Source organism: Sorex fumeus, unplaced genomic scaffold, assembly GCF_029834395.1.
Source record: "Sorex fumeus unplaced genomic scaffold, SorFum_2.1 ptg000122l, whole genome shotgun sequence".
Classification (NCBI taxonomy): domain Eukaryota; kingdom Metazoa; phylum Chordata; class Mammalia; order Eulipotyphla; family Soricidae; genus Sorex; species Sorex fumeus.
Genome location: NW_026606179.1, coordinates 18,977,826 through 19,004,479, shown reverse-complemented (window position 1 = coordinate 19,004,479; position 26,654 = coordinate 18,977,826). Strand labels below are relative to the sequence as shown.

At 53.2% G+C, this 26,654-nt stretch overlaps 1 protein-coding gene across 1 annotated transcript; it reads right to left on the bottom strand.

Moving 5' to 3' along the window:
- Positions 1-491: 491 nt before the first annotated feature.
- Positions 492-21,363, bottom strand: FBXO17 (F-box protein 17). Its single transcript, XM_056136721.1, has 7 exons — positions 21,116-21,363; positions 13,647-13,766; positions 8,709-9,070; positions 8,066-8,177; positions 4,485-4,580; positions 3,264-3,399; positions 492-886 (listed from the first exon to the last, which is right to left on the bottom strand). Exons 3-7 carry the CDS (start codon positions 9,052-9,054, stop codon positions 743-745), a joined length of 834 nt encoding a protein of 277 aa, XP_055992696.1. The 5' UTR covers positions 9,055-9,070; positions 13,647-13,766; positions 21,116-21,363; the 3' UTR covers positions 492-742.
- Positions 21,364-26,654: the final 5,291 nt, after the last annotated feature.

Below are 26,654 nucleotides of genomic sequence, written 5' to 3'. Positions count from 1 at the left end.
GCCCCAGGGCATGTCCCTGAGCCTCCAGCCTGAGCTGTGCTGGGCACACGAGGGCCACACATCGCCTGGCAGGGGGTTGCTCCCAGGGGCACCAATCATAGAACAGCATCTCACATTTGGCACCCATTTTATTGTCCGGTGTCCCGTGGGAGAGTCGGGGAAGTTGGGCCTGGAGCTCTCTCCTTTGCAGTGCACGTGGGGGTGTGTCCTGGGAGGCAGAGGATCAGCCCCGGAACTGCCCCGGTATTGTGCTGGCCCAAGAGGGGGTTTGCACCCCAGAAATCCCCCAAGTAGGGTTTTCTTCAGTGTCCCTGTCCCTCCTTTCAGGGACAGACTGCCCCCCTCCCCCATGCCTGCTTCCTGCCCGCAGTCAGCTTGCTCCGGCGACACCCCAGTCCTCGTCCTGATGGGCATCTCGCAGCCCCCTGGGGAGGAAGCCAGCCCAGGAGGGCACTTTGCTGGTTGGTTCGCTGACAGCTGACGTTGCTGGCAGGCCCATCCGGGCGTTGAGTTCTTAACACCTGCCATCCCAGCCGGAGGCCAAGGAAGCTGGGAACAGCTGAGTCCCTGATTTGTCTCAGGACACAGAGACCGACCTGCTGAAGCAGCAGCAAGTGGGGTTCATGGGCGCTGTGCCAAGGCCAGGCCACTTGGCACGCACATGCCCCCACTGCCCCTGGGCATCCTTCGGTTCCTGCCTGCGGTGGTAGTGGTGGTGGTGGTGGTAGCGGCGGGAGAGCGGCTAGGACAGGCGCAGCCTGACTCGCACACTGGAGTGAGTGACCAGCGCACCGTAGTGTCCTGCCCAGGACCGTGTGTCTCGCCCATACTGCTCAAAGGACACATAGCGGATGCCCTTGCCGAAGTTGGAGAACACGTGGGAGACCTGTGGGGCAGGAGAGGAAGAGCATGAGGGGCCAGACCCCAAGACCCAGCTCTGGGAAGCAGATCCCCAGGGACACCTGAAGACATGGGGTGCTGGTCTTGGGGGGGGGTATGGGTGGGAGAAACAGCAGGTAAAGCACTTGCCTTGCATGCAGACAGTCCGGATTCAATCCCTGGCATCCCGTAGGGTCCCCGAGCACTGCCAGGAATGATTTCTGAGTGCAGGAGTAAACCCTGAGCAATGTCTGGCATGCCTCCCCCCCCCCCCCAAAAAAAAAAAACAAATACATGGACAGTGCGGGCAGAGATAAGAATGTGGAGAAGGAGGTCTCAGCAGGCTCTAGAGTGGGGCTGAGGCCTCATGTCCCTCACACAGGTGCAGACGCCTGAGGCAGAAAAATGCTTGGAGGAGCTGGGGAGAGGGGTCAGTTGGGTAATGGGCTGCCCAAGCCTTGGGCTATCCATGGACCACCCGAGGACTTTGGCTTGAATCTCTTGTATCTTTTGCAAGTTTGGGAGATGCAGGTTAAGTCTCCTGCATGTGGCCGCAACCAAGACACTGGTTCAAATCTCCCCATTGGTGCTCAGGTGCCAGTCCCAGTGAGCCTCAGTGTGGTGGTATGGGCCTGCTGGTGACCCCTGGAGCCAGTGCTGGAGCCATAGACTGTACCTGGTGGTACTTTGGGGCAGCTGTGCTGGGTATGGAACACGAGGGACAGAAGCAGGGTTTCATGCGTGCCAGGCTTGCGCACCAGCCTCTGAACTATTGGCTCCGCAGGTTTTTTTTTTTTCTTGCTTTTTGGGTCACACCCGGTGATGCACAGGGGTTATTCCTGGCTTTGCACTCAGGAATAACTCCTGGCAGTGCTCAGAGAACCATATGAGATGCTGGGAGTCGAACCCGGGTCGGCCGCGTGCAAGGCAAACTCCCTACCTGCTGTGCTATTGCTCCAATATCCCCCGCAATCATTTTTAACTGTGATAAAATTCACATAGCAGGGCAGAAAGGATGGCAAGAAGGTTAAGTCTCCTGCATGTGGCTGCAGCCAAGACACTGGTTCAGATCTCCGCACCAGAGACCACAGTGATAGTACAGCAGGCAGGGCACTTGCCTAGCATGCAGCCAATCAGGTTCAAGCCCTGGCACCCCATGCATTCCCCCAAACTCACCAGTAGTGATCACAGCCGTGAGCGAGGAGCAGAGCTGGGGGTGGCCCCCGAACCGAGACAAATCCCTGTACCACATAAGGTGCCCCCCAGGTACCTCTAGGCAGAACCCTTGAACACAGAGCCAGGCATGGCCCCATACCGTTTAAATTGGGGGCTAGGGATATGAACGGGTTTTATCCCACAGACCAGTGTCCCCACCCCCAACCCCCAAACACTTGGTGTGGTCCCTGCAAAACTGCTGAGCCTGAACATGGCCTGAGTGTGGGTCACAAATTCAAGGTGGACAATTCAGGGATTTTTGTCCAATCATGGTTATGCAACCATCGCCAGTCTCTAATTTGGGAACATTTCCATCAGCGCCCCCGAAAGCTCTAGTCTCTGAGCTGTTGCTTCCAGTTACACAAACACCCACCCCTTCCCAGCGGCCACCGCTCCCACCACCACTGGCCCTGAGCCTCCTAGAAGTGCAGCCATGCGCCGTGCCATGTGCTCTGGCAATCCACTCCTTTTTTAAAATTTCATTTTATTTGGCTTCAGGGCCACACCTGGCTAGGCTGAGGTCCTACTCTTGGCTTTGCATTCAGGGATCACACTTCATGGGCTTAGGGGGCCAGGGATTGAACCCGGGTCAGCCACGTGCAAGACAAAGTGCCCTGCCTGCTGTACTATCTCTGTGACCTCAACACTTCCTCCTTTGTACAGCAGCTGGCCAGGCACTGCAGGCAGAGCCAGGGAGGCTGATGTTCCCTGGGGTGAGTTACACAAACTCACTGGATGCCCACTGCATGTCGTGTGGGAACTAGAGCACATGCAAGGTTACCCAAATGATGGGGGAGGGCTGGGGGGTCCTGGGCTTGGAAGCCAGTCTAGCTGGAATCGGGATTTGCACAGCTTTTGCACCTCAGGCCAATCTCAGACCCTCCCTGCCTCAGCATCCTCCACTCTAGAAGGGGAGAGGCCAGGGCTTTCATTCTGTGCTGCACTCCCCCAGCACCGATGGCAGACCCCAGACATGAATGTGCCGGCATGAAACTAAACCGGTCTCCGGGACCATGTGGAATGGGGCTGGGTGACTCTCTCTGTTGACTGAATCAGCTGTTACTGCTGAGCCAGCACTGATGAAGCAGAGATGAAAAGTGAGCACCGAGAAGGGGTGCTCGTCTGCCTTTGCGCAGCGCTGAGTGGTTCGGAGGGGCATTTTGACCCACCTGGCGGCAGCCTCTCTCAGTCCACTGAAGGACCGGGTTGGGGGAAGCCGAGAACTTGACCACTTCATTCTCATACTCGTCCAGGAGGCGGACCCGGAGCCGGTAGATGCAGCCGCAGTTCTCTCGGGCACCCCACCTGCCAGGTGGTGGTGAGCCTTGATGTCCCTGTCACCCACCCAAGTCGCTGGGTTGGAGGGAAGGAGGTTGAGGGCTGGGTCGCCCTGCACTAGGATCAAGGGGCACTGGCCTGCACAGCAAATGGAAGGGGTGGGACCTGGAAAACTGAGGGAGGAGCCTGGGCACAGGGCGGAGCCAGGGCCTGGAAGTGGAGCCAGAATCTAGGGTAGAGTCGGGGATCAGGGGCGGAGCCAGGATCAAGGGGTGGAGCCAGGGCCTGGAGGTGGAGCCAGGGTTTAGGGGCGGAGCCAGGATTAGGGGTGAAACCAGGGCCTGGAGGTGGAGCCAGAGTCTGGGGGTGGAGCCAGAGCCTGGGAGTGGAGTCTGGTCCTGGGGCGGAGCCAGAATGTGGAGTGTATTTTGGGTGCTCTGCAGCTGGGACTGGAGTCTAGGGGAGGAGCCCGGGAATTCTGGGGGCGGGGTTAGCTTGGGGGTGGGGCCTGTTGCTTAGGGATGGAGCTCAATTGTGGGGGTGGAGCTCTGAGGGATGATTTGGGTAGGATGTGTGGGGTAAGGAAGAGGGACTGAGGGGCACATACAGTTCCCTAGGAAAGTGCCAGAACCCCAGAGAAGTTGGGTTTGTAGTGGAGAAGCAAAAGCGTTGAAGCCTGCATTGTGGAATGGTGTGTGTGTATGTGTGTGGGGGGCTGCGCTGGACGGAGGAAGGCTTGTCCTGAAACCATCCCCAGCCCCTCCCCTGACCTTAGTCCTCAGTGGGCCAGAAGCCCCCAGGAGAGCCACAAACTCTCAGGATGAGAACTGAGTTGGGGGGATTGGGGTGAAGGTTAGGTGGCACAGCTTGTTTGCTTCAGACCAAGACAAGCCTGTGAGGATCCCCGCTCTCCTCCATCTCCTCCCCCAATCACACTAGGCCTGCTGGGGAGAGGCCAGGAAGGACAGTAGCCAGGGGTCCTGCCTCTCAGAGAGAGCATCCCTGCCCCCTCCCCAATTGCCCCGTGAAGGGGCAATGACTGACTCCGGGGCTGATGGAGCTGCAGCGGTCCCTGAGGCTCCTCCAGAGGCAGGTGGTCAGTTCCTACTCACCAGTCAGCCACACAGATCTCGATCTGGGCACTGTCTAGCAGCTCCTGCCACACGCCCTCCATTACCAAGTCCACCAGCTGCCTCTTGAAACACCATCTGGGGAAGGGAGAGGGGACAGTCACTAACCTTCATGCAAGCTGCCTCCTCCAAGAAGCCTTCCTTGCCCACCCCTGGGGCTATCAGGTGACATGGAGGTGGGGCCAGCCACACTGCTGTGTCCCTCTTTGAGCCTCTCCATTCTTCACCCTGCTCTGGGCATCCAAGAAGCTGACCTGGGTAGGGTTAACCCGATATTTGTGGGGACCAGAAGGTGATTGTTATGGATGTCCACATACTGGACATCAGAGCAGGCATAGCTGAGGATCCAGGTCTCCTTTCCAGCTGGCAGGAAGCACCCAGAGCCAGAGGGAGTGAGGAACGAGGAAAACCAGGGCATTTTGCTTCCAGGCTCCCTCCCCAGAGATCACTGGAGACTGTGGTTCCCCTCCAGGAGAGAACAGCCCCCATAGAACTCGCCCTTTCTCCCCTCACCCCAGGCTCCACCCCAGCTGTCACTAGCTCATGGGTGACAGTATCCCTTGCCCTCCTCAAATCCCTACACACGATAATAATGTCAAGTGATCCAGTGGAACAGAACAGTGTGCTTCTCAGGGACAGACCTAGGGGTGCTTGGGGACTTCATAAATGAGAAAGGTCGCACCTCTCCTCTATGGAGAATGGGGATTTTTTAAAATTTTGGCTCAGGGCTTACTCCTGTCTCTATGCTCAGGAAACCTTATGGGTTGCCGGGAATCGAACCCAGGTCAGCTACATGCAAGACAAATGCCCTACTTGCGGAAGTATTGCTCCAGTTTCCAGAAATGGGGAGTTCCTCAGTGTAGAGGATTTTGAGAACACTGGCTCCATAATATATGGGAGGGGAAAAATAGGATCTTGCTCAACGCCACATCTAAAGGCAGATCAAAGAGCTAAATGTGAAAGCTAAAGCTAGGAAGTTATGAGACTTTTCATTTTATTTTGGGTTTTGGGCCAAATGGTGCTCAGGAGCTATTCCTGTGCTCAGGAGTGACGCCTGGTGGTGCTTGGGAGATAGATCTGAGGTCAGCAGCATGTAAGGTTAAGTACCTTACCCCTGTCCTATCTCTCTGGTCCCTACAAGACTAGTTTTAGGATCTAAGGGTAGGCAAGATTTTTTGTTTGTTTTTGGGCTATACCCAGCAATGCTTAGAGATTGCTCCTGGCTCTGCATGTTGGAATACTCCTGGCTGGCTTGAGGGATGATATGGGATGCCAGGGATCAAACCCACATCAGATGCGTGCAAAGCAAGTGCCTTTCCCGCTATACTATCACTCCAACCAGTAGGCAAAAATTTCTTTTTCATTTTTTTTTTTTGGGGGGGAGTCACACCCAGAGATGCACAGGGGTTACTCCTGGCTCTGCACTCAGGAATTACTCCTGGCGGTGCTTAGAGGACCATATGGGATGCTGCGAATCGAACCCAGGTTGGCCACGTGCAAGGCAAATGTCCTACCCGCTGTGCTATCACTTCAGCCCCCAGTAGGCAAGAATTTTTAAAAACAAAATGTGAGAAACAAAATCAAAAGAAGAGCAGAGACAGAAGAGAAAAAGAGAGGTCTGAGCACATGAACAGAAAAGACTCCTGCTCAATAATCAAGAATGGCATGCACACTGTTAATACTAATTGCAAAGCAGAAGGTTTCTTCTTTTTTTTTCTTTGACCACCTGGCTGTGCTCAGGGATTCCTCTTGGTGGGCTTGGGGGACCATACGGGTTGCCAGGGATCAAACCTGGGTCAGGCAGGTGCAAGGCTACATGTTCTGCTATTGCTACAGCCCCAAAGCAAAAGATTTCTGCAGGTCCAAAATAGACAAGGGGCTGACATGTAGGATATACAAGGAATTCTTGTCTATCAACAAGATTAAGCGATCAGCTCTCCTAGACTACATGAACAGGCAACTTATAACAGAGGGAATCAGAAAAAGCAAACACATAACGAGATACTTAATTAGCAGTAAATTGAAACATGCAAATTAAACAGCAATGAGATACCACTTCACCGCAATATGCTGACAACCGCTAGAAAGTCGGATAATGCCACTTCAGAATGAGAGGCTCAGGGCTGGGGATGGAGTTCTGCAGGAGAGAACTTGCCTTGCATGTGTGAGGCAGCTCCCTCCCCAGTATCTGTCTGTCTGTCTGTCTGTCTGTCTGTCTCTCTCTCTCACACACACACAAACACAGTGAGTGACTCCAAAAGAGGACTAGGAAAATGTGAGGAAATGGATTCAGGGTTCGAGGATAAAGAGCAGGAGTCTGTTTTGTTTTTTCAGCCAGGAACGTTAATCACAATCAGAAACTCTGGGGGCACTTTACCTGGGCTCAGATTCCAGCTCCTCCACTTCCTAGATGATGTCACCTTCTAGTGCCTCAGTTTCCCATCAAAAAGTGGAGATAATTATAGTTCCCTATGTTACAGGGTGGTTGCTTCAAGGATTAGAAGAACTATCATCTGGCATAAGCCCTTGAGATGTTTTCTGTGGCTGTTACTATCTTACTGTTTATGGTTTGTTTGTTTGTGGTGGGGGAAGAGGAGTATGGGGGTGCCAAACCAAGGGCCTTCACAAAGGGCAAGCATGTCCTCTGGCTGAGCCATACTCAGGGCCTTTAAATTTACTTGTTTGTTTTGGGGGACCTTATCCCTGATTCTGCATTCAGGGATCACTCCTGGTAGGGCTCAGGGGACCATTTGGAGTGCTGGGGATTGAATATGGGTCAGCTGTGTGCAAAGCATGCTACCTACCTGCTGCACTATCCTCCAGTCCCTACTTTCACATTTTTAATACTCTCCCTACCCTGCATGAAAAATGCAAATAGGGGCTGAGAGATAGTACAATGGGTGGGGTGTTTGGCCTGCATGTGGCTGACCAGGGTTCAATCTCTGGCATCTCATATGGTCTTCTGAGCACCACTAGGAGTAATTCCTGAGTGAAGAGCCAAGGTTAACCCCTAAGCACCCAAACAAACAAACTCCCCCCCAAAATGCAGATAAATAAAAACAGCAGGTTCTAGAGTCGGAGTAATAGTACAGCAGGTAGGGCTCTTGCCTTCCATGAGGCCAACATGGATTCAATCCCCAACACTCTATATGATCCCCCAAGCACCACTAGGAATGATTCCTGAGTGCAGAGCCAGGAATAAGCCCTGAGTACCTCTGGGTGTACCCTCCCCCCCCCCCCCCCCCCCCCCCGCCAAATAAACAAACAACAACAAACCCTAGGTTCTGGGTCTGGGCCAGAGAGATAGCTCACCACGTCCTGGCCCTGATCCCCCATGCATTGCGGGGGGTGGGGGGGCCCAAACGAAAACAAAACAATAAGACAAAAAAGAGTAGGTCCTGATCATTCAGAATGTTCCGTATCTCTCTGACATAGAAAATAGTGCTAGACACCTGGCAGACCCTCCAACACTATTTCTGAGTGAACTGGGAAAGAAGTGAGATGGTGAAAGTGAGTTAGGGTCCTCCTCCCTCCTCTTGAGGGTCTTCTTGAGAGTCACTCACTCGAAAGAAGTCACAAAGCAGGTCTGGGAAGGAGCCCCAGGCACCAGGATTAGGTTCTTTTCCACCGCCCAGCCATTCCCGCCGTGCTCCACCTCCCAGCCTCTGAAGCCCTCTGTGAAATACAATAGCGTTAGACCACCCGGTGTTCCAGCAGCCTCCACCCCCGGCAGAGTCCCCGCCTCTGAACCCGCCCACCAGCATCTCCCTCCCGACTCCTCCTGCAGCTTCAACGCTGACCCGCCTTCCCAGCAGTCAGCATTCCTCATGCCACCCACCGCGTCACTCAGACCCGCCCTAATTCTGCGGCCACGCTAGCTCCTTCTTGGCGCCAGGGTCCCACGCCCTCCCACACCTCCGGCTTGGCCCCGCCCCCAGCTCAGCTGTCTTTCCCGCCGCCTATCAAATGAGGCCGCACATATCTCCGAGGGCCCCGCCCCCACCATCACCCAATCGGCTTCTCCCCGGTTTGCCCGACTCCTCCCCCTCCGACTACGCCCACCTGGTCTTACCTACCAGGTTGTATCTTTCTGGCCGCTGCTCTCCGCCCTGGGCCAGGCGGGCCTCCGGGCTTGGCCAATCTAGGGGTACCCGTAGTCCCAGCCCACCCCTGTCCTTCGCGATTGGGCCCCACCCTGACACCCACGCTCTCCGCAGGAGTTGAAGATGAGGTTGCGGCCCAGGGGCGCGCGCAAACAGTAGCGCGCCAGGGCGCAGAGCGGGAACTCGTCCTCCTCGTCGCGGGCCGGCGGGCAGCGCTGGGCGGCCGCGTAGAGGGCACGGCCCTGGGCGCTGCGGTCGCGGGCCAGCTGCAGCAGCCACACGGTGGGCCCGTCCACCACGTCGCGCCAGGTGCGGCACACGGCACGGCAGCACATCACCAGGGCTCGCGGCGGCACGTAGCTCAGCACTTGCACCAGCAGCTCCGGGGGCAGCTCGTCCAAGGCCAAGGCTGGCTCGGCGGGCAGCCGCCTCGAGGGCCGGGCGCCCATCTCGAGCCTCGACGCCCTACAAGGGGGAGAAAGGTCACGCGAGGTTCAGGGAGGTCTGTCTGCAACGCATGCCACGCCGCCACCACCCCTAACCTCTGCCCGTATGAAAGGCCCATGAGGCTTGACTGTAACTCCCCTGCCCTCCCCCCCCCCCCCCCCCCCCCCCCCGCCCAGGTCCAATCAGATTCCATGGAAAACCCGGGAACAACAGTGAAGGTGAAAACCAGGGCATGCCAATTGACTCCCCAAGATGAGAGTTTTCCTCTCGTGGTCTTTTTTTCTTGTATTTTATTCTTTCTTTTCCTTTTGCCACATCAGGTGGTATTCAGAGGTTACCCCTGACTCTACATTCAGGAATTACTCTTGACGGGGCTCGGGATCATGTGAAGTGCAGGGGATGGAACTTGGATCAGCTGCATGCAAGGCAAGAGGCCTACTCACTGTACTAACTCTCCAACACATCATTTTCTTTTTTGTTTTTGTTTGTCTTTTTCTTTCGTTTCTTTTTTTCTTTTCTACCTTCCTTTTCTTCCTTCCTCCCTCCCTCCCTCCCTCCCTCCTTCCCTTCCTTCTCTTTCTTTCTTTTCTTTTTTCTTTCTTTTCTACCTTCCTTTCTCTCTCTTTCTTTCCTTCTTTCCTTCTTTCTTTCTTTCTTTCTTTCTTTCTTTCTTTCTTTCTTTCTTTCATATGTTTAGGGGCCCATAATCCTAGCTCTGTGCTGAGAGATCATTCCTGGCATGGCTCAGGGGACCATATGTGATATCGGGGATCAAACCTGGGTCAGGTGCATGCAAGGCAAGCACCCTGCTGACTGGACTCTTGGCCCTTCATTTTCTGCCTAAAGCGAAATACCGCTGGCTGAGTGAGACTTCATTTGGATGGCGAACCACCGCTGTTATCTCTGGCCAGCAGGTGCTGGTTCAGGCTGAGCACTTTATAAACATAAATCTTTATCCATAAGCACACTGAAGCCCTGGGAGAATAAAATCATTCCTCCACCTTTGATCTTGGGCACATCCTTGGCAAAATCTATATCCTCAGGCTCCTCCCAATCTTGCAGTTGCCTGCTGGCCTGAGCCTTCCTTTAGTTTGCTCGGGGGTTATGCCTGCCTCTGCACTCTGAAATCACTATTGGCAGGGGGGACCAAGTGGGATGCCGGGATTCAACCCAACATGGCCGGACGCAAAGCAAGTGCTCTACCTGCTGTACTATCACCCTGGCTCCCACCCCAACTCTCCTTTTGGGGCCCTTCCTGTTTGGTGCTGTTTCCAGGTTATTCTCCCTCCCCCATGCCCCAGCTTCGAATCTCATCACAGTAACTAATTCACTACCCTATCACCTGCCTCAGTTGCTGGCCAGATCACCACTCTACACTCTGTCACGTCAGCACACAGCCTCTTGGGAACCTTTCTCTCACTCCACCCCACTCCCCACCCTCCCCCCATCTCCCTCCAGTCTGGTTCCAAGTTAATCAGAGTAAGCATCTCTGAACACACTAACCACCCTTTCCCCTCCAGCTTCCTCCCATCTGTGACCCTGGCTGCAGGCAGTCCTGTGCCCACCCAGGCCCCCTGCCCATTGCATACCAAAGTGGCTGAAGAACAGCCAGTTGGCTCCTGGCATGAGTCAGTGACCTTGGCTTCCCCAACTTTTCCCTGGGGAGATGAACTGGATTTTTAAAATTTATTATTTTTGGGTTTTGGGTCATACCTGGTGGTGTTCAGGGCTTACTCCTGGCTCTACACTCAGGGATCACTCCTGGCAGTGCTCCGGAGAACTTGTAGGATGCTGGGATCACACTCAAGTCAGCAATGTGCAAGGCAAGTGCCCACTATTGCAAAGCAAGTGCCGTATTATTGCTCCAGTCCCTGAGGACCTGAATTCATTGAGTCTTCCGCTCTCCAGGTAGTGATTGCACCTTCTCCCCACTCCCCCACATCCCTCCTTCTACCTGCCAGCTCTCCGTCCATCCTTCTCCGGCACCTTCCTCATCCCCACCCTCCAACCCTGTGTCACCAGTCCCAGCAGTCCACTGTGCCATCTCACTCATCTGAACACAGTCCATCCCACCCTTTCTCCATGCTGCTCGGCCCGGGTGTCTCTGCTGCTCTTTGCAGTCAAATCTCGGGGGCTGGACAGATAACACAGCAGGGAGGGCATCTGCCTTGCATGCAGCTGACCCAGGCTCAGTCCTCAGCATCCCATAAGGTCCCCCAAGCACTATCAGGAGTGATTCCTGAGTGCAGAGCCAGGAGTAACCCCTGAGCATCGCCCCTGAACATCACGGGGTATGACCCCAAAAAGCAAAAACAAAAAACAAAATCCAGTCGAATCTCTCCAAAAAAGTGTCTGCTCTTGTTGTCTCCATGTTTCCTCTGTCTCTGTCTGTCTGTTTGTCTGTCTTTGTGTTTGGGCCACACCTGGTGATGCCCCAGCCACCTTGGTCTCTATTCCTTATTTGGGCAGGTGGGAGAGAGGACTTGACACCACATCTATGCAAAGCCTGGATGAGCTGCAGCCTCGTAAGCCCCTTCTCTTCCCCTGCTCTCCCCTCCCCTCCCCTCTCCTTCACCATCCCTCCCTGCCCCTCCCCTCCTCCTTCTCTCTGATCTCTTAGGCTTAGGGTTCTGGATTCTGTTTCCATTCCTTGCTCCCCTCCAGCCTGCTCCTTACAAACAGCCAGATCAGGCAGCCATAGGGGACCCAGAGGGGTCTGGTCACAAGCCCTCAGGTCCTGTCCCACCGCATGTGGTCAGCCGTGCTCCCCTCCCTGCCCTCTCTCCCCGCTTCAAGGCCTCTACAGGCAGTTCCCTTCATTGGGACACAGAGATCCTTCTGCTGACTTCCGTACTTCAACTCTTCCCTCAAATGGCAATTTCTCTCCGAGACCTTTCTTTACTTATTTCCAATTTTAGGGTGCACAACTACTTACTCCCCTTTCTCTTTTCCTCTTTCTCGAAGCTCTCACCAGCATTGAACTTTTTTTTTGTGTGGGCCACACCCAGTGGTGCTCAGGGCTTACTCATAGCTCTATGTTCAGGGATCACTCCTGGCAGGCACGAGGAACCCTAGGGGATGCCAGGGATCAAACCAAGGTTGGCCTCTTGCAAGGCAAGTACCTGATCCACTGTACTGTCACTCTGGCCCCTGAACACATCCCATTTACCTAATTATTTTCTGGCTCCCTGACCACACTGGATGAGCCACGTGGGCAGAACTCTCGCTCCTTCGCCCGCTCCTGCCAGGGGCCAGGCCAGTTCAGTGAAGACTCATTCCAGGAAACTCCCACATTGGAAAATCTGCTTCACCGATGAGGAGACTGAGGCAGAGCAAGGAGAAACACTCCCTCTAGTCTGAACTGGAGATCAGCCCCAGAGAAGGTGCTTTCCCGGGCTTCCTGCTGTGAACAGGGGCAGGTTCCATCCTGGCTGCGGGCCTCAGTTTCCCCTTCTGACACTGAGGAGTAGCCGGGCTGTGGGGAGGATGAAAGGAGGGCACAGTGGCCCAGCGCTCCCAGAAAGCTGGTGGTGTCTCATAATGAAGCTTGAAACTAACTGAATAGGAAACACTAAATTATGCCGGAGGCTGCCATAAAAGGGACGGGGCACCCCAGGAGGCACATTATTTTCATCTGATGACCTGGACTGGCCTCTGTCAAACCGCTGTGCCGGGCATGGACGTGGGATCGTCTCACAAATTCCATTATGTCTAAAGGACAGCATGAGCCTCCGAGGTTACCCGGGTTAAACAGCCTCAATGATGTAGAGTTGGCGCCGGAGATCAAAGGCCAGGAAGCGCTCACCTCCCGTCCACACGATCACTTTTAAATAAATTGATGACGGTCGAGTTAAGAAATAAGTCTGGATTGAGGTCGGGGAGATAATAAGGGAGGAAGGCTTTTGCCTTGCTCACGGCTGACTCAGATTCGATACCCAAGCATTGCACATGGTGCTCTGAACCCTGCCAGGAAGGATCCTTGACAGCAGAGCCAGGAGGAAGCGCTGAGCATCCCTGGATGCAGCCCAATAGTCAAATAATAATAACAATAATGATGATAAGGGGCCAGAGCAATAGTGCAGCAGGCGGGAAGGGCATTTGCCTTGCATGCAGTCAACCTGGGTTTGATCTCCAGAATGCCAGATGGTCCCCCCAAGCACTGCCAGGAATAATTCTTGAGTGCAGAACCAGAAGTAACCCCTGAACATTGCTGGGTCTGACCCAAAAAACAAAAAAACAAACAACAACAACAAAAAAGACAAGCCCAGATGGGGCCGAAGTGGTAAGACAGCAGGCAGAGTGCTTGCCTTGCATGTGGCAGACCCAGGTTCGATCCCCAGCATCCCATATGGTTCCCTGAGCATCGCCAGGAGTGGTTCCTGAGTTCAGAGCCAGGAGGAACCCCTGATCATCACCAGGGGTGGCCCCAAAACAACAGTAATAGACCTGGATCAGTCACGTGATTCATGGACACCTGCGTGAGACAGAAGTGGAGGGGGCACTGGAGTGTCTGGAGGGGGTTGAAGGTGAGGCTGTGCTTTTCCCCAGATGCTGAGCACCTGCTGCACTTGACAAGCTCGGGTGTGCAACTCACCAGAGAGCAATTCCCGGAGCACTTTCCTGAGGAATGTGCCGGCCACAGGCACCCTGGGCTTTCCGGAGCTGGGAGACCCCTCACCACCAAGGGCAGCAATACTTCACTGAGAAGCAGGACCTTCAAGAGATGAACCTTATGATTTCCAAAATACTTGTCTGAAGGCCAGAGAGGTAGCTCAAGGACTTGAGAGTGCACTTTGCATGTCGGAGGCCTGAGTTTATTCCAGAGCACTTCTGGAAGTGATTCCTGAGCACTGAGCTGTGGGGAGCTCCTGAGCACAGTCACGTGTGGCAAACCCAAAACAGGGCCAGATGGGACCAGAGCAATAATACAGCAGGAAGGGAGCTTGCCTTGCATGCAGCCAACTCAGGTTCAATCCTCAGAGCACCGCCATGCCAGGAGTGATTCCTGAATGTTCTGATTCCAGAGCCAGGAGTAAGCCCTGGCTTACTTACCCCAAAACAAAAATAAAATATCATAAACAGAACCATAGATCATACAGCAGGTAGGGGTGCACTCATCTTTCATGCAGCCAATTGGGGTTCTGTCCCCAGGACTACATATGGTCCTCTGAGCCCTAAGAGGAGTGAGCCCTGAACACAGAGCCAGGAGTAAGCCCTGAGCTCCATCAGTTATAAACCAAAAAGATTAAAAAAAAAGAACAGAAAAGAAATCAGAAGACAAAATTCTGTTTGTTTGGGAGACTTGCGCAGGGCAATGAGATGTGTTATGTCCATGCAGCTGGGTTGGGTATGAACCAGGCAAGCGCCTGACATGCTGTATCATCTCTCCAACCCCTGGATCCAATTCTTGAAGACTCTATGGTAGGAGTGCAGGGGTTGAGGCACTTGCATGGTGGACTACTGAATCCCATTCAGTCCCCAGCCCAGCATATAGTCCTCTGAGTATTCCAAAGTGTGGCCCCAAAATAAAATAATAAAAATAAATGAAGAATCAGGGCATAGTATAGTATAGCGGGCAAGACGCTTCCCTTGCATGTGGCCAACCCGGGTTAGGCCCCTAGCATCCCATATGGCCCCTCTATACCACCGTGAGTGATTCCTAAGTGCAGAGTCAGGAGTAACCCCTGAGCACTGCCAAGTGTGGTCCCAAATAAAACACAAAAATTAGATAAATAAAAACTCAGTACCTGGATATTCTATTAGGATCCTTCTATAGGTGGCATAAGGCACCTGGGGGTTCCCAGGATCTCAGGCTGTTGCTCTGAACAGGAGAGGGAAAGGAGCCCTCACAGTGGTTTCCGGAGCAATCCCAGAGTACAGTCAGGAGTAGATGTGGCTATGAGGAGGAGGAGGAGAAGAAAAAGAAGGAGGAGTAGGAGGAGAAGGAGAAGGAGGAGGAGAAGGAGGAGGCGGAGGAGGAGGAGGAGAAGGAGAAAAAGAAGAAGAAGAAGAAGAAGAAGAAGAAGAAGAAGAAGAAGAAGAAGAAGAAACAAAAAATAAGTCACCTTTATTAATGTAGAATTGACATCAATAAAATGTACAACTTCAAGGCTGGGGAGATACTCAAAGGGCTGGGTCATAGGCATGGAGCTTTATATGAGGGAGCCCCAAGTTCAATCTCTAGCGTCTCTTTGCCCTGGAGCCCTGCCAGGAGTTCTCTCCCTGAAAAATCATCACACTCCCGGTATAAGTGTGCAACAGACTGCACGTGACCCACACCACAACCAGGGCAAAGAGCATTTCTCACACTCCAAAAGGTTCGCCCCTTCCCACTCTGCAGCCCCGACTCCCCATCTCAGGCAACAAACTCCCCATCTCAGGCAACAAAGAATCTCTTTTCTGTCCTCTTTAAGAATTTCACATAAACGGACCAACACAGCGTGCTAGCCATTCACTGAAGCCTCAATTCCCCACGGGTTTGGCTTTTGCATTCCGCGGCCGCCGCCTGGCACGATGTACAGATTTTTCCAGTAGAGGGCGCCAGAGAGCCGTGGCAGGAGAAGGCGGTTCAGCCGGCCGCTCCCAGTCTGGCTTCCACCAGCCCTGCAAGGGTTCACGGTCTGCAGCCGGCATCCTCCCCGAGAGCCGAGGGCCACGTCAGGTCCCCTCCCAGTGCCTCTGCTGAGACATTCCTTGAGCAGGGTTTCTGGGAGATTCCTTTCCCCAGCCAGACACAGACACGGTACCACTGAATTGCCATCACAGGCCTAGAACAGGCGCATCGAAGGATGCAGGAAAGGAGGGCAGAGCGATGGTACCAGGGGGTAAGGCACTTGCCTTGTGCGTGACTGACTGTGTTTGATACCTGGAATTTCCATATGGTTCCCTCTCCAAGCCCACCAGCAGTGATCCCTGAGCACAGAGCAAGGAGTAAACACTGAGCATCGCCAGATGTGACCCCAAAACAAAACAAACAAACAAAATCCAAAACCAAGGTGCTACAAAAGGGGGGTTGTAGTTACCTGGAGCTGGATATGGGAAAAGACAGCACCCACAGTGGGAACAGGGGTTCGAGGGAGGCAGCACACACGCTCAAAAACTGTGGGGCTGGTGCCGCTATTCTAAGGTCACTGAAAAACACAGAACTGTTCACTGAGAAGGGACATCCGATTGATTTTGGGGTCACATTTGGCGGAGCTCAGTTCTTGTGGTGCTGAGCATTACCCAGGCCAACCCAGCAGTGCTCCATGATGACACCTGACAGTGCTTAGTGGTGCTGGGGACCATTAGGTGCTGGGGATTGAGCCCGGGATCCTTTCTCCAAAGTATGTGCTGCAGCATTCAGCCATCTCCCAGACCCCAAGGACTTGGCTTTTGTGGATGCAAATGTCTCCTTGATAAAGCTGTCAGCCTAGGTGGAGCGATAGCACAGCGGGTGAGCATTTGCCTTGCAGATGGCCAATGCAGTCTTCATCCCCGGCATCCCATATGGTCCCCAGAGCACCATCAGGAGTGATTCCTGAGTGCAGAACCAGGAGTAACCCCTGAGCATCACCAGGTGTGACCCAAAAGCAAAAAAAAAAAAAAAAAGAAAGAAAAGGAAAAAATGCTGTCAGCCCCTGCCCTTGGCAGTCAAAGCTGTAAGAACTGCCCAGTCTTCACCTTGACAGTAAGTAAAGGAGTGGGAGACGGCCAGGAGCCAAGAGGCTGTTCCCACTCTCTCTCAGGAATCCAGCTTCAGAATAAAAAGAAGGCATGAAACAAACAAGTGACCGCTACAATACTAAGAAGGAGGTCATCATTTCTTTCTTTCTTTTGTTTTTTTTCTTTCTTTTTGGGTCACGCTCAGCGATGCACAGGGGTACTTCTGGCTCTTGCACTCAGGAATTACTCCTGGCGGTGCTCGGGGGACCATATGGGATGGTGGGAATAGAACCCGGGTCGGCTACATGCAAGGCCTACCCACTGTGCTATTGCTCCAGCCCCTATCATTTATTTCCTTTTTTTTTTTTGTTTTGGGGTCACACCCTGCATGCAAGGCCTACTCACTGTGCTATCGCTCCAGCCCCTATCATTTATTTCCTTTTTTTTTGTTTTGGGGTCACACCCTGCAGTGCTCAGGGGTAAGTTGTGGCTCTGCATTCAGGAATTATTCCTGGAAGGGCTTGGGGATCATCTGGGGATGCAGGAGATCAAACCTGGATCAGCCGCATGCAAAGCAAATGTTCTACCTACTGTACTATGTCTCCAGTCCCAAAGGTTATCTTTTGAAAGTACAAACATTAGATTTAGCATGCACAAGACCTAGAGTTGGATCCCCGGCACCACATGGTCCCAAGCATTGCTGGATGTGGCGCTCATGGACCGGGGACCAGATCATCTGGCCCACCAGCATGTTTGTGAACCGTGTTAGTTTGGGGGCCACACCTGCTGGTGCTCAGGGACCAGAGGGTGCTGGGGGTTGAACCAGGGCCTTCAGCCTGCAAAGCCTGTGTTCTAACCCCCTCCCGGCTCTTCATCACTCCCATCACTCTCTTCCACAGAGAGCCCCCACCCCCACTCCCCCACAAACACACCTTGAGCTTGTGGGAAAGTGAGATGAGCTGAGGCAGGGTGGGACAGTGGACATGAATGGGTTCCACCCTCTGCGTTATTACTGTGATCAGCTGAAACACCTACACCTGCTCCTCTGGCTAGACAAATTTGGCTGAAAGGAGCCAGGTTTAGAAATAATGGGGTGAAGTCACAGGACTAAAGTCTGTACCAACATATAATCTTTATGGAAAATGGTACCGAGATTTCTTTAAAAGAAAAGAAAAGAAAGAAGGAAAGAAAGAGAGATAAAGAGAGGAAGAAAGAAAGAAAGGAAGGAAGGAAGGAAGAAAGAAAGAAAGAAAGAAAGAAAGAAAGAAAGAAAGAAAGAAGAGGAAATAGGGCTAGAGCAGTAGCAGAGAGGGTAGGGTGCTTACCTTGCCAGTGGCAGTCCCAGGTTCGATTCCTGGAACCAAATATGAACCCCAGAGCCCACCTTTCAGAAGTAAACCCTGAACACCATTTTCTGAACACCCCAAAACAAAAGAAAAAAGAAAGAAAATCCCAGTAGGAGAGAGGACAGAGCGCTTGCCTTGTATGCGGCTGACCCAAGTTCAATTCCCAGCACCCCCATCTGGTCCTCTGGGCCTGTCAGGAGTAATTCTGGAAGGCAGAGTCAGGAGTTACCCCTGAGCACTGCCATGTTTTGTCCACCCCGGTCCCCACAAAAGAAAATCTTTGCTACATGTCCTATCTCTGCTATCTTTGTCCCCACAAAAGAAAAACTTTGCTACATGTCCTATCTCTGCTATCTTTGTCCTCCCCACCCCTGGCCTTAAATACTTTAAATTCTACTAAAGAATTAGGAGCTCTGAAAGGTCTCTCTGTGCTACACTTCACCCTCTCAGAGAAATCCACTCAGCCCTCAAAGAAATCTACTTGGTCCTCAGTTAACTGGTCCTCACTGGCTAAGGACTTTCGTTCTTGGATTGTTTTGTTTGGTGGTGCTTAGGGTTTACTCCTGGATCCTCACTCGGGAATTACTCCTGCTGGTACTTAGGGAACCAGATGGGATGCTGGGAGGAAACCCTAGTTGGCCGCATACAAGGCAAGCACCCTATCCACTATACTATTGTACTGGCCCATAATGCAATTTTATTTTATTATAGATGTTTTTTGTTGTTTGTGATGCTCAGGAGTTACTCTTGACTCTGCACTCAGGGATTACTTCTGGTGGTGCTCAGGGGACCATATGGGAGGCCAGAGATCATGGGTCGGCTACATGGAAGGCAAGTGCCCTATCCACCGTGCTATTGCTCTAGCCCCTCATAATACAATTAAAAAAAATAATAATGTGAGGCCAGAGCAATTGTATACAACAGGCAGGGTGCTTGCCTTGCACCTGAGTTTGATCCCCGGCACCTCCTATGGTCCTCTGAGACCATCAGGAGTGATTCCTGAGTGCAGAGCTAGGAGTAAGCCCTGAGCACCGCTAGGTGTGACCCCCAAACCAAAAAATAAGTAAATAAAAATAAAATTGTATTGTGGAGCCACATCTAGCAGTGCTTAAGCCCAGAAGCCCAGAGCAGTGCTGCCCATGAGGGGCTGAATATGTAATGTTTTTTTGGGAAGATTTGCATAATACATTTTTTTTTTTAGTTTTCCTAAAGCAACTTTCTTTTTTCTTTCTTTCTTTCTTTTTTTTTTTTAAAGTTGTAGACTTACAAATTTTTGTGCTTGGGTTTCAGTTATACAATGATTGAGTACCCATCCCTCCACCAGTGCCCATTCTCCACCACCACCACTAATCCTAGTATCCCTCCCACCCCCCCCATCCCTGCACTGAATATGTAATTCTGGGCCCTGCTCATGCCAGGCTGTGACCTACCACTTGTACCATCTCCCTGTCTTCTCAAGATTCCTCTTGGGGGGTGGGGAGGCCTCCCAAGCAGTGGTCAGGGGCCCCTAATGATACCGGCCAGACTCTTGGGCCTCACTCTTTTGTGCTGGGGGAGGAGCAGTGTGTTGCCTGGGATCCAGTGGGGGCCCCCTGTGCTATTCTCCACTTCGCAGCAATCATATTTGTCACAGAAAAAAAAAAAAAAACAGAATTTAAGGGGCTTGGGAGATGCTTAACTGTCTGGCGTGCATTCTTTTTTTTGGGGGGGGAGGGAGCGGGGGAAGGGACATACATACCCAACTGTGCTCAGGGTTTACTCCTGGCTTTGCACTCAGAGATCACTCCTGCCAGAATTGGAGGGCCATATATGGGGTTCCAAGGATGGAACCCAGGTCAGCTACGTGCAATACAAGCGCTCTCCTGGCTGTACTATCTCTCCTGCCCTGAACATAAACATTTTATTTAAAAAGATATTTTTGGGTGTGTGACCCAGCATTCATGCCTCAAACATCTGACTGGATCCTCAGCACCTCCCCCCAAATATTTTTTAGCAGATCAGTTGGCCTGGCCTCTCAAAAAAAAAAAAAAAAAGACTGCAGAGCCCAGATACATTTAAAGGACCAAGAAACTCTACTCACAGAAATACAGAAATGCTTTTATGATACAAAAGTAGCGGTGGAAAAACCGCAAGGGAATTCCAGTATGTCGGACAACTAGTTAGTTGCCACCATTTTAAGCCAAGAATTAAATGGCCATTGTACACAAGTTACTAAAAATGAGTAATAAGCCAAGAATTTGCTTTCAAGATTTGGAAGTAACACAGCGGCACAAAACGCGGGGCGGTGGGGAGGGGGTGGAGGACGAAGAAGGCGGGGGAGCCTCCCAACACCATGTTAACTTTCACCCTTTTTGAAAAGTTCAGCGAATTCCCGCAACAGTTTGGCTGGCCTGGGGGGTAGGGAGCTGCTACCGCTTTAAGGATTTATTATTATTTGTTTAACGCAAAGAAAAAAGCCTCCTGGGTCCGCTTTGTCTTTTGTTCCTGGGTGTCCCCGGGGCATTTAAAAACTGCTGCTGACTTGCCAGGGAGGCTGGTCCCGGCGCCGCGGCTCCGAAAGCGGAGCAAAGGCAGCAGCTGCGGAACGTTGAAGGAAGGCTCCGGGCGGGCGCGGCGCAAAGACGCGACAGACGGGGACAAACGGCCACTTGGTTTAAATGGGCAGGGGCGCCCGCGGCCACCCGCGCCACGCGCCCGAGTGCTCAACCCAGCAAAGGCGCATCTAGGACTTGGGGTTTGCAGGTCGGACGAAGGGGTGTGATGCAGCGGGAGGGCGCCTGGACACGTGTTGGTCGAGGGTCTTTATTTAGGGGCGCGGCGCCGGCGGGGGGGTTGCTTAACGCCCCTAGAGCCCAGCCCCGTCTCTCCCTTTGGGGGTTTAAACGTGCGTCCCCCTAAGTGACCGAAATGCACTGGAGGCGGCCGGGGCAGCCTGAATCCAGGGCAGCTGGGGGCGGGGGTGGGCATCAGACGCCCGGGGACCCGCCCCTCCATTACCGGGACGTCCCAGCTGCTAGTGGCCACGAGTCCCCGACCCCGACTCGGGTCCCACCCTACCTGTCTCGATGCTCACCTGGCAGCGGGCTGGGATCCCGGTTGCCCACCGTCCTTTGGGGGGCTGGGCGGGAGGAGGGGGGGCTCCCCGGGATCGGCCCCGCCCAGGGAGCCCCGTCAGCGCCGTCCGGGTGGCCGGTCCTCTCCCGCGGGTAGTGGCTGATGTCCTGCGCCACCGGGGGGCGCGCGGCTCCGAGATCCGGCGGGATCTGGGAGGGCCCAGCTGCCCGGGGGTGGGCGGAGAGGAGGTCCCGTCCCCCTGCTCCGAAATTTGGGGGGTGTGGGCGCGCCCCTTGCAGGGCCCCACAATTTTCTTTTATGTGGTTACCTGCAGCTGGGGGCGTGCGCGGTCCGAGACCAGGGTCCAACGCGCGCACCCCCAGACCCCTCCGCTGGTCCGGCCCCACCTCCCCAAGAGCCCTAGCGGCCCCTCTGCCCGCCCCCAAATCCGCGTTTCCTTCCTGCCGGCCGCCGCCCCGGCTGCCCGAGTTTCGATCCCGTCGTCTCCGCAGCAGGCCGGGAACGCGCGGTCGATCCGCCCCGGGGCCGCAGCCCGACGCTTGGATCCGAGTACGGGCGCGCGATGCTTCCATTCCGCGCGCAAGTGTGGCCTCCCAAGTCCATGCGGGTCCTGGGATCGAACCTCTCTATCTCCTCCCAGACCACCCAATGGTGCCCCCGCCCTCCCCTCCACCCCCTGCCCCAAGAGGTAAACCGCGGGACGAATGGGCAGATTCCGTTGCACGAAGCAGCGGGCCATCACCGGCTTTTCCTGGTCCCCCACCCTGGCCCCTCAGTTCTTGCATATCGAACCCCAGGGGCAAGTGGGCCGAACACGAGCAGGAGAGGGGAGGCACTGATCAGAAACTTGCCTGGAGTCAAAGCGCCCACGGTGTGGTGGGGTCTTAAGTCCAAGAATGCCCAACCCCCCAAAAAAAAATCCCTCCAAACCCCAAGGATTATTCTTCTGGGGGTGTGGGAAGGAAGGCTCGAGCCAGACCTTGCGGGGCCTCAGGACTATTCCTGGCTCTGTGCTCAGGAGTGTATGTGTAGGATGTGACCATACACGGTGCTCCCAGGATCAAATCCGGGGGGCTGCATGCAAGGCCAGCGGCTAAAGCACTGTCCGCACCGAGTATTCTTACAGATGTGGATCTGGGAGCTGGGGGTGGTGGGACCGTCTGCCCCCTGGACCCTTATGCTGGGTTGGATGAGGCAAGCTGAAATTGTGCTTTTCCTCCTGAAAACCATTGTAGCTGAGGGCGTTTTATGGGACCCGCCCACGCAGGGAGTAGAGATGCAAACTCTGAGGACCAACAGGGGCCACCATGCTTGGGACCAATAGGAATAATGTCTCAGGTACTGTGTCTCTTTACTTTCACTTCTAGTGCCTAGGAAGTGTACTCTTTTCTGCTCTTCCTTTTTAGTTGGTTGGTTTGGGGGCACACATGAGCTCTGAGGAAGGAAGGAAGGAAGGAAGGAAGGAAGGAAGGAAGGAAGGAAGGAAGGAAGGAAGGAAGGAAGGGAGAGATAGTATTAGACCCAGGCCAACACTGGGTATGAACATCCCCCCTGCCCCCCAAAAAAGAACATGAGATCAGTGAGATCAGTTGTGTGGTTACCAGAAAAGGGGATGTGAGAATGGAGCGGAGGACGATTTGTGACACAGTCACAAATGTTGGGAGCAGTAGTACAGCACATAGGTACAGCCTTGCACACAGCTGACCTGGATTGGATTCTCAGCATCCCATATGGTCCCCACGCATGCTCTTCATGATCCCTGAGCATCGCCGGGTGAGGCCCAATAACAAACAATTGAAGAAAGTACACTCTTCTGTCAATAAGCGCTGGGGTCCCAAGGCGGCACATGATGATGGTCACCAGCTCTCTGGGCTGTGCATTATTAAGGGAAAGAATCCGAAGTGCTCTCAGCAAAGACAACAAGTGCTTCCTCTCCACGGAGATTATTGACTCTGAGAGGACGTTTAGCTGAACCCATTGTGGTCCTCACTCCACAATATACCTAAATCAAACCAGCAGCGTGGTCCCTTCAGTTGGAAGGCAACGCATGCCAATGATTTCTCAATAAAAGTGGAAGCAAGTTTTAAGTGCACAAAATTGCCTATGTAGAAATTTCATTTTTAAAAAGATAGTTGGAAAAAAAATAGTTGGAGGCTGGAACGATAGTTTAGAGGGTAGAGTGCTAACTTGGCACACGGCCGACCTGGGTTTAATGCCTGGCATCCCGTAGGGTGGCCCCGGCCTGCCAGGAGTGATCCCTGAGTGCAGAGAACAAGCCTTGAGCAACGCTGGGTGTGCTCCCCCCCCAAAAAAAACCCAAATAAATAAATAAATAAAATTAGTTGGGACCCAAAGGAGAAAAGGGCTGGAGAGTCTAAGTGATGGGCAGTGTCTGCCTTGCAGGCAGCCCACTGAGGTTCACTGCTCCTCACCGCTTAAGACCCCTGAACACCACCTGGAGTGCTCCCTGAGTACAGAGGTCGGAGTAAGCACTGGCTTTGGGGCATGCCCCCCCCAAATAAAACCAAGCAATTGAAATAGGCTGGGGGCTGGGGGGCTGACTCCCACAGAGGGGTATAGACTTTGCACGCAGGGGGCTGGTTCTAGCTCTGGGATAGCATGGTCCCTGAATGCCCTGGGAGTCATCCCTGAGCACCCCTGGGCATGGCCTCAGAGCCAAAACCAACACTAATATTAATAAACGGATAAAATGGAACCAAATAGGCATAACAAGCAAATCCTGTGTATAGCATGTGGGGTCTTGGGTTGGCTGTTTACTCAGGTGCTGGCTCCCCTCACGCTGCCCTCCCCCGCCCCCACTCCTAACACGGAGCCGGGGAGGGGGTGAGGAGTTGCGGTCACGGCAGAATGGCTGCACTGTGTTCACACAGAGCATGAATGGGAGCGTTGTGTGTAGGTACGGGATTTGCCCAGAGGTGGGAGGGTGGGAGGTTGGAATCTCCTCGGGGCCCACACCCCCTTCTTCCCCAAGTGACTGTAGCACACTGGCTGTTCCCAGACGCCTGCGTCTCCTCTCTGGTGACCCACGTGAACCATCTGAGAGCACAGAACCAGGAGTGAGTTGCGAGCACTGCCGGGTGTAGCTCTCCACAAAACAAACCTTTCCCAGACGTATCTGGCTGATCTGAATGAAAATTCATTTTTCTAATTTTGTTTTTAGGTCACACCCAGCAGTGCTCGGGGTTTACTCCTGGCTCTGTGCTTCGGGATCACACTCTTTTGGAAGGCAAGCCATAGCAGGTGGTGCTCAGGGGTTATTCCTGTCTCTGCGTTAAGGAATTATTCCTGACAGTGTTCGGGGGACCATATGGAATGGTAGGGATCGAATCCACGTTGGTTGAATGCATGGCAAGCACCCTCACTGCTGTACTATTGCTCCAGCCTCACTCAGGGATCATTCTTGGCAATGTTCGGGGTATCAGATGGGGCTCCAGGGATCAAACCTGATTTGGCTACATGCAAGGCAAGTGCCTTACCCACTATACTATCATTCCAACTCTCTGGATGAAATTCTTGAAGACCTGGGGCTGGAGTGATAAACAACGGGGAGGGCATTTTCCTTGCACGTGACCAACCTGGGATCCATCTCCAGAATCACATATGGTCCCCTGAGTACCACCAGCAAGAATACCTGAGTGCAGAGCCGGGTGTCATCCCTGAGTATCGCCAGGTGTGTTCCCCAAAAGCAAATACAAAAACAAAACAAAACAAAACAAAAAAAAACCCTTAAAGACCTGAGAACAGCCCTGAGGGTGGAGTTGCCTCTGCCCACTGCAGTTTGACCCATCACAGACTTGATATGTCACTGTGCTCCTGGCATTCTTAGGGGTTTTCAAACGCTGGTCCAGGGGCTGGTGTCCATTTGCATGCGTGAGAAGTAGAAAGCCACTAATCTGCCCAGGCCAGCCATGGCACAGTTGGGGCTTTGCAGGAGATGCAAATGTTCTCACAGGGCTAAAGCGCCGGAGGATGCATTTCTCAGAGTGCCCGGCACACAGACAGTTGGTTGCTTTGTGTCCACCAATTGGCTGCTGTGAGAATGTTGACTCACCAGTGTCTGCCTCCGTCACTTTCATCTCCGTTGGAGGCTTCGCCCAGAGCTCCGTGAGTGAAAAGTCCTGTTCCTTGGCTCTATTCCCACCCTCTCCTGGGTGTGAGATCACACACATGGAAAATTGATAACAGGAATGGGCTCTTGAGAGCACCAGATACTTCCTAATTATCACTGGGGGAGGGAAAGGGGCTACCCCAGGCCCCTGGGTTAATGGCAGAGTCCAAACTGGCCTTATCAAATGGTTCGCCAATCAGGTGGCACCGTTCCAATAAGCTACTGAAAGAAAAAGCTCAGGCAGTGTCAGCAGCATGCCTGGAGCTCTGTGTTTGAACCCCAGGTTTTCATGGTCCCAGAGAACTGCTGGAAGAAGCCTCTATGTTGAAAAATAAAGAAAAGTGAGATACACAAATGAATCTCAGGCCTGAGCAATTTGCTACAGATATGGCCCCGGACTTTGCAATAGGCCTTAGAAAAGTTTTTTTTTGTTTTGATTTTGTTTTTGTTTTTTGTTTCCCCCTCACTTTCTCTGAAAGGGCAGACAGTCCAGTCAGTCTGGGCTGCTCCAGACCGGGGCAGGTGTCGTCCCTCTGCCTGTCCTCTAGGAGCCCCGGTGGTCACCATTTTCTAAATAGTCAGTGACAAGCTCCAGGTACGAGCAGCAGTGGTGGCAAACGCCAGGCCTCGTGGGACAGGGAAGGAGTGGGCCCTTCTCCCTCCCCCTGCCCCGATGGGACTCCAAGATGACGCCACATCCGGCTACTGTCTACTTAAACTCCCACACAGCCATGATCCAGAGACACATAAACGCATCTTGGACCCAAGCAACTTGCTGCAGTGATCTCTTCAGACCCTAATTATTAAAATTTTAGAATTCCTAAAGCATGTGGCCATGCGACGTTATAGTGTATCCATAAGAAGCAATACAAAACACATTGTCTAGCATTGCCTTTTCGGCAGGTATGAGTGGTAGTGGGACTGGTCTTGCAATATCAAAGGTAAATAAAGTGGGAAAAAGAGAGTATTGTGCAGATTGTCTGCCACACAGGCAGGGGGAGGCATGGAATGGGGTGGGGGGGATACTGGGGATTTTGGTGGTGGAAAACATGCTCTGGTGAAGGGATGGGTGTTTGATGACTGTACGATCAAAGCTCAGACATGAAAGCTTTGTTACTGTACCTCACGGTGAATCAATAAAAAAATAAAATAAAGTAAAAGAAAACAGTGCCAGAGGGACAGTGCAGAGGCATAGTTGCACATGGCCAATCTGGGTTCATTAGTTTTTTCCTTTTGGCCACGCCCAGTGTTGCTCAGGGATTTCTTCTGGCTTTGCACTCAGAAATTACTCCTGGTGGCAGTGCCTGGGGAATCATATGGGATACCGGGGATCAAACCCGGGTCTGCCGTGTGCAAGGTAAATGCCCTCCCCACTGGACTATCGCTCTGTCGCTTTCACAAGCCACGG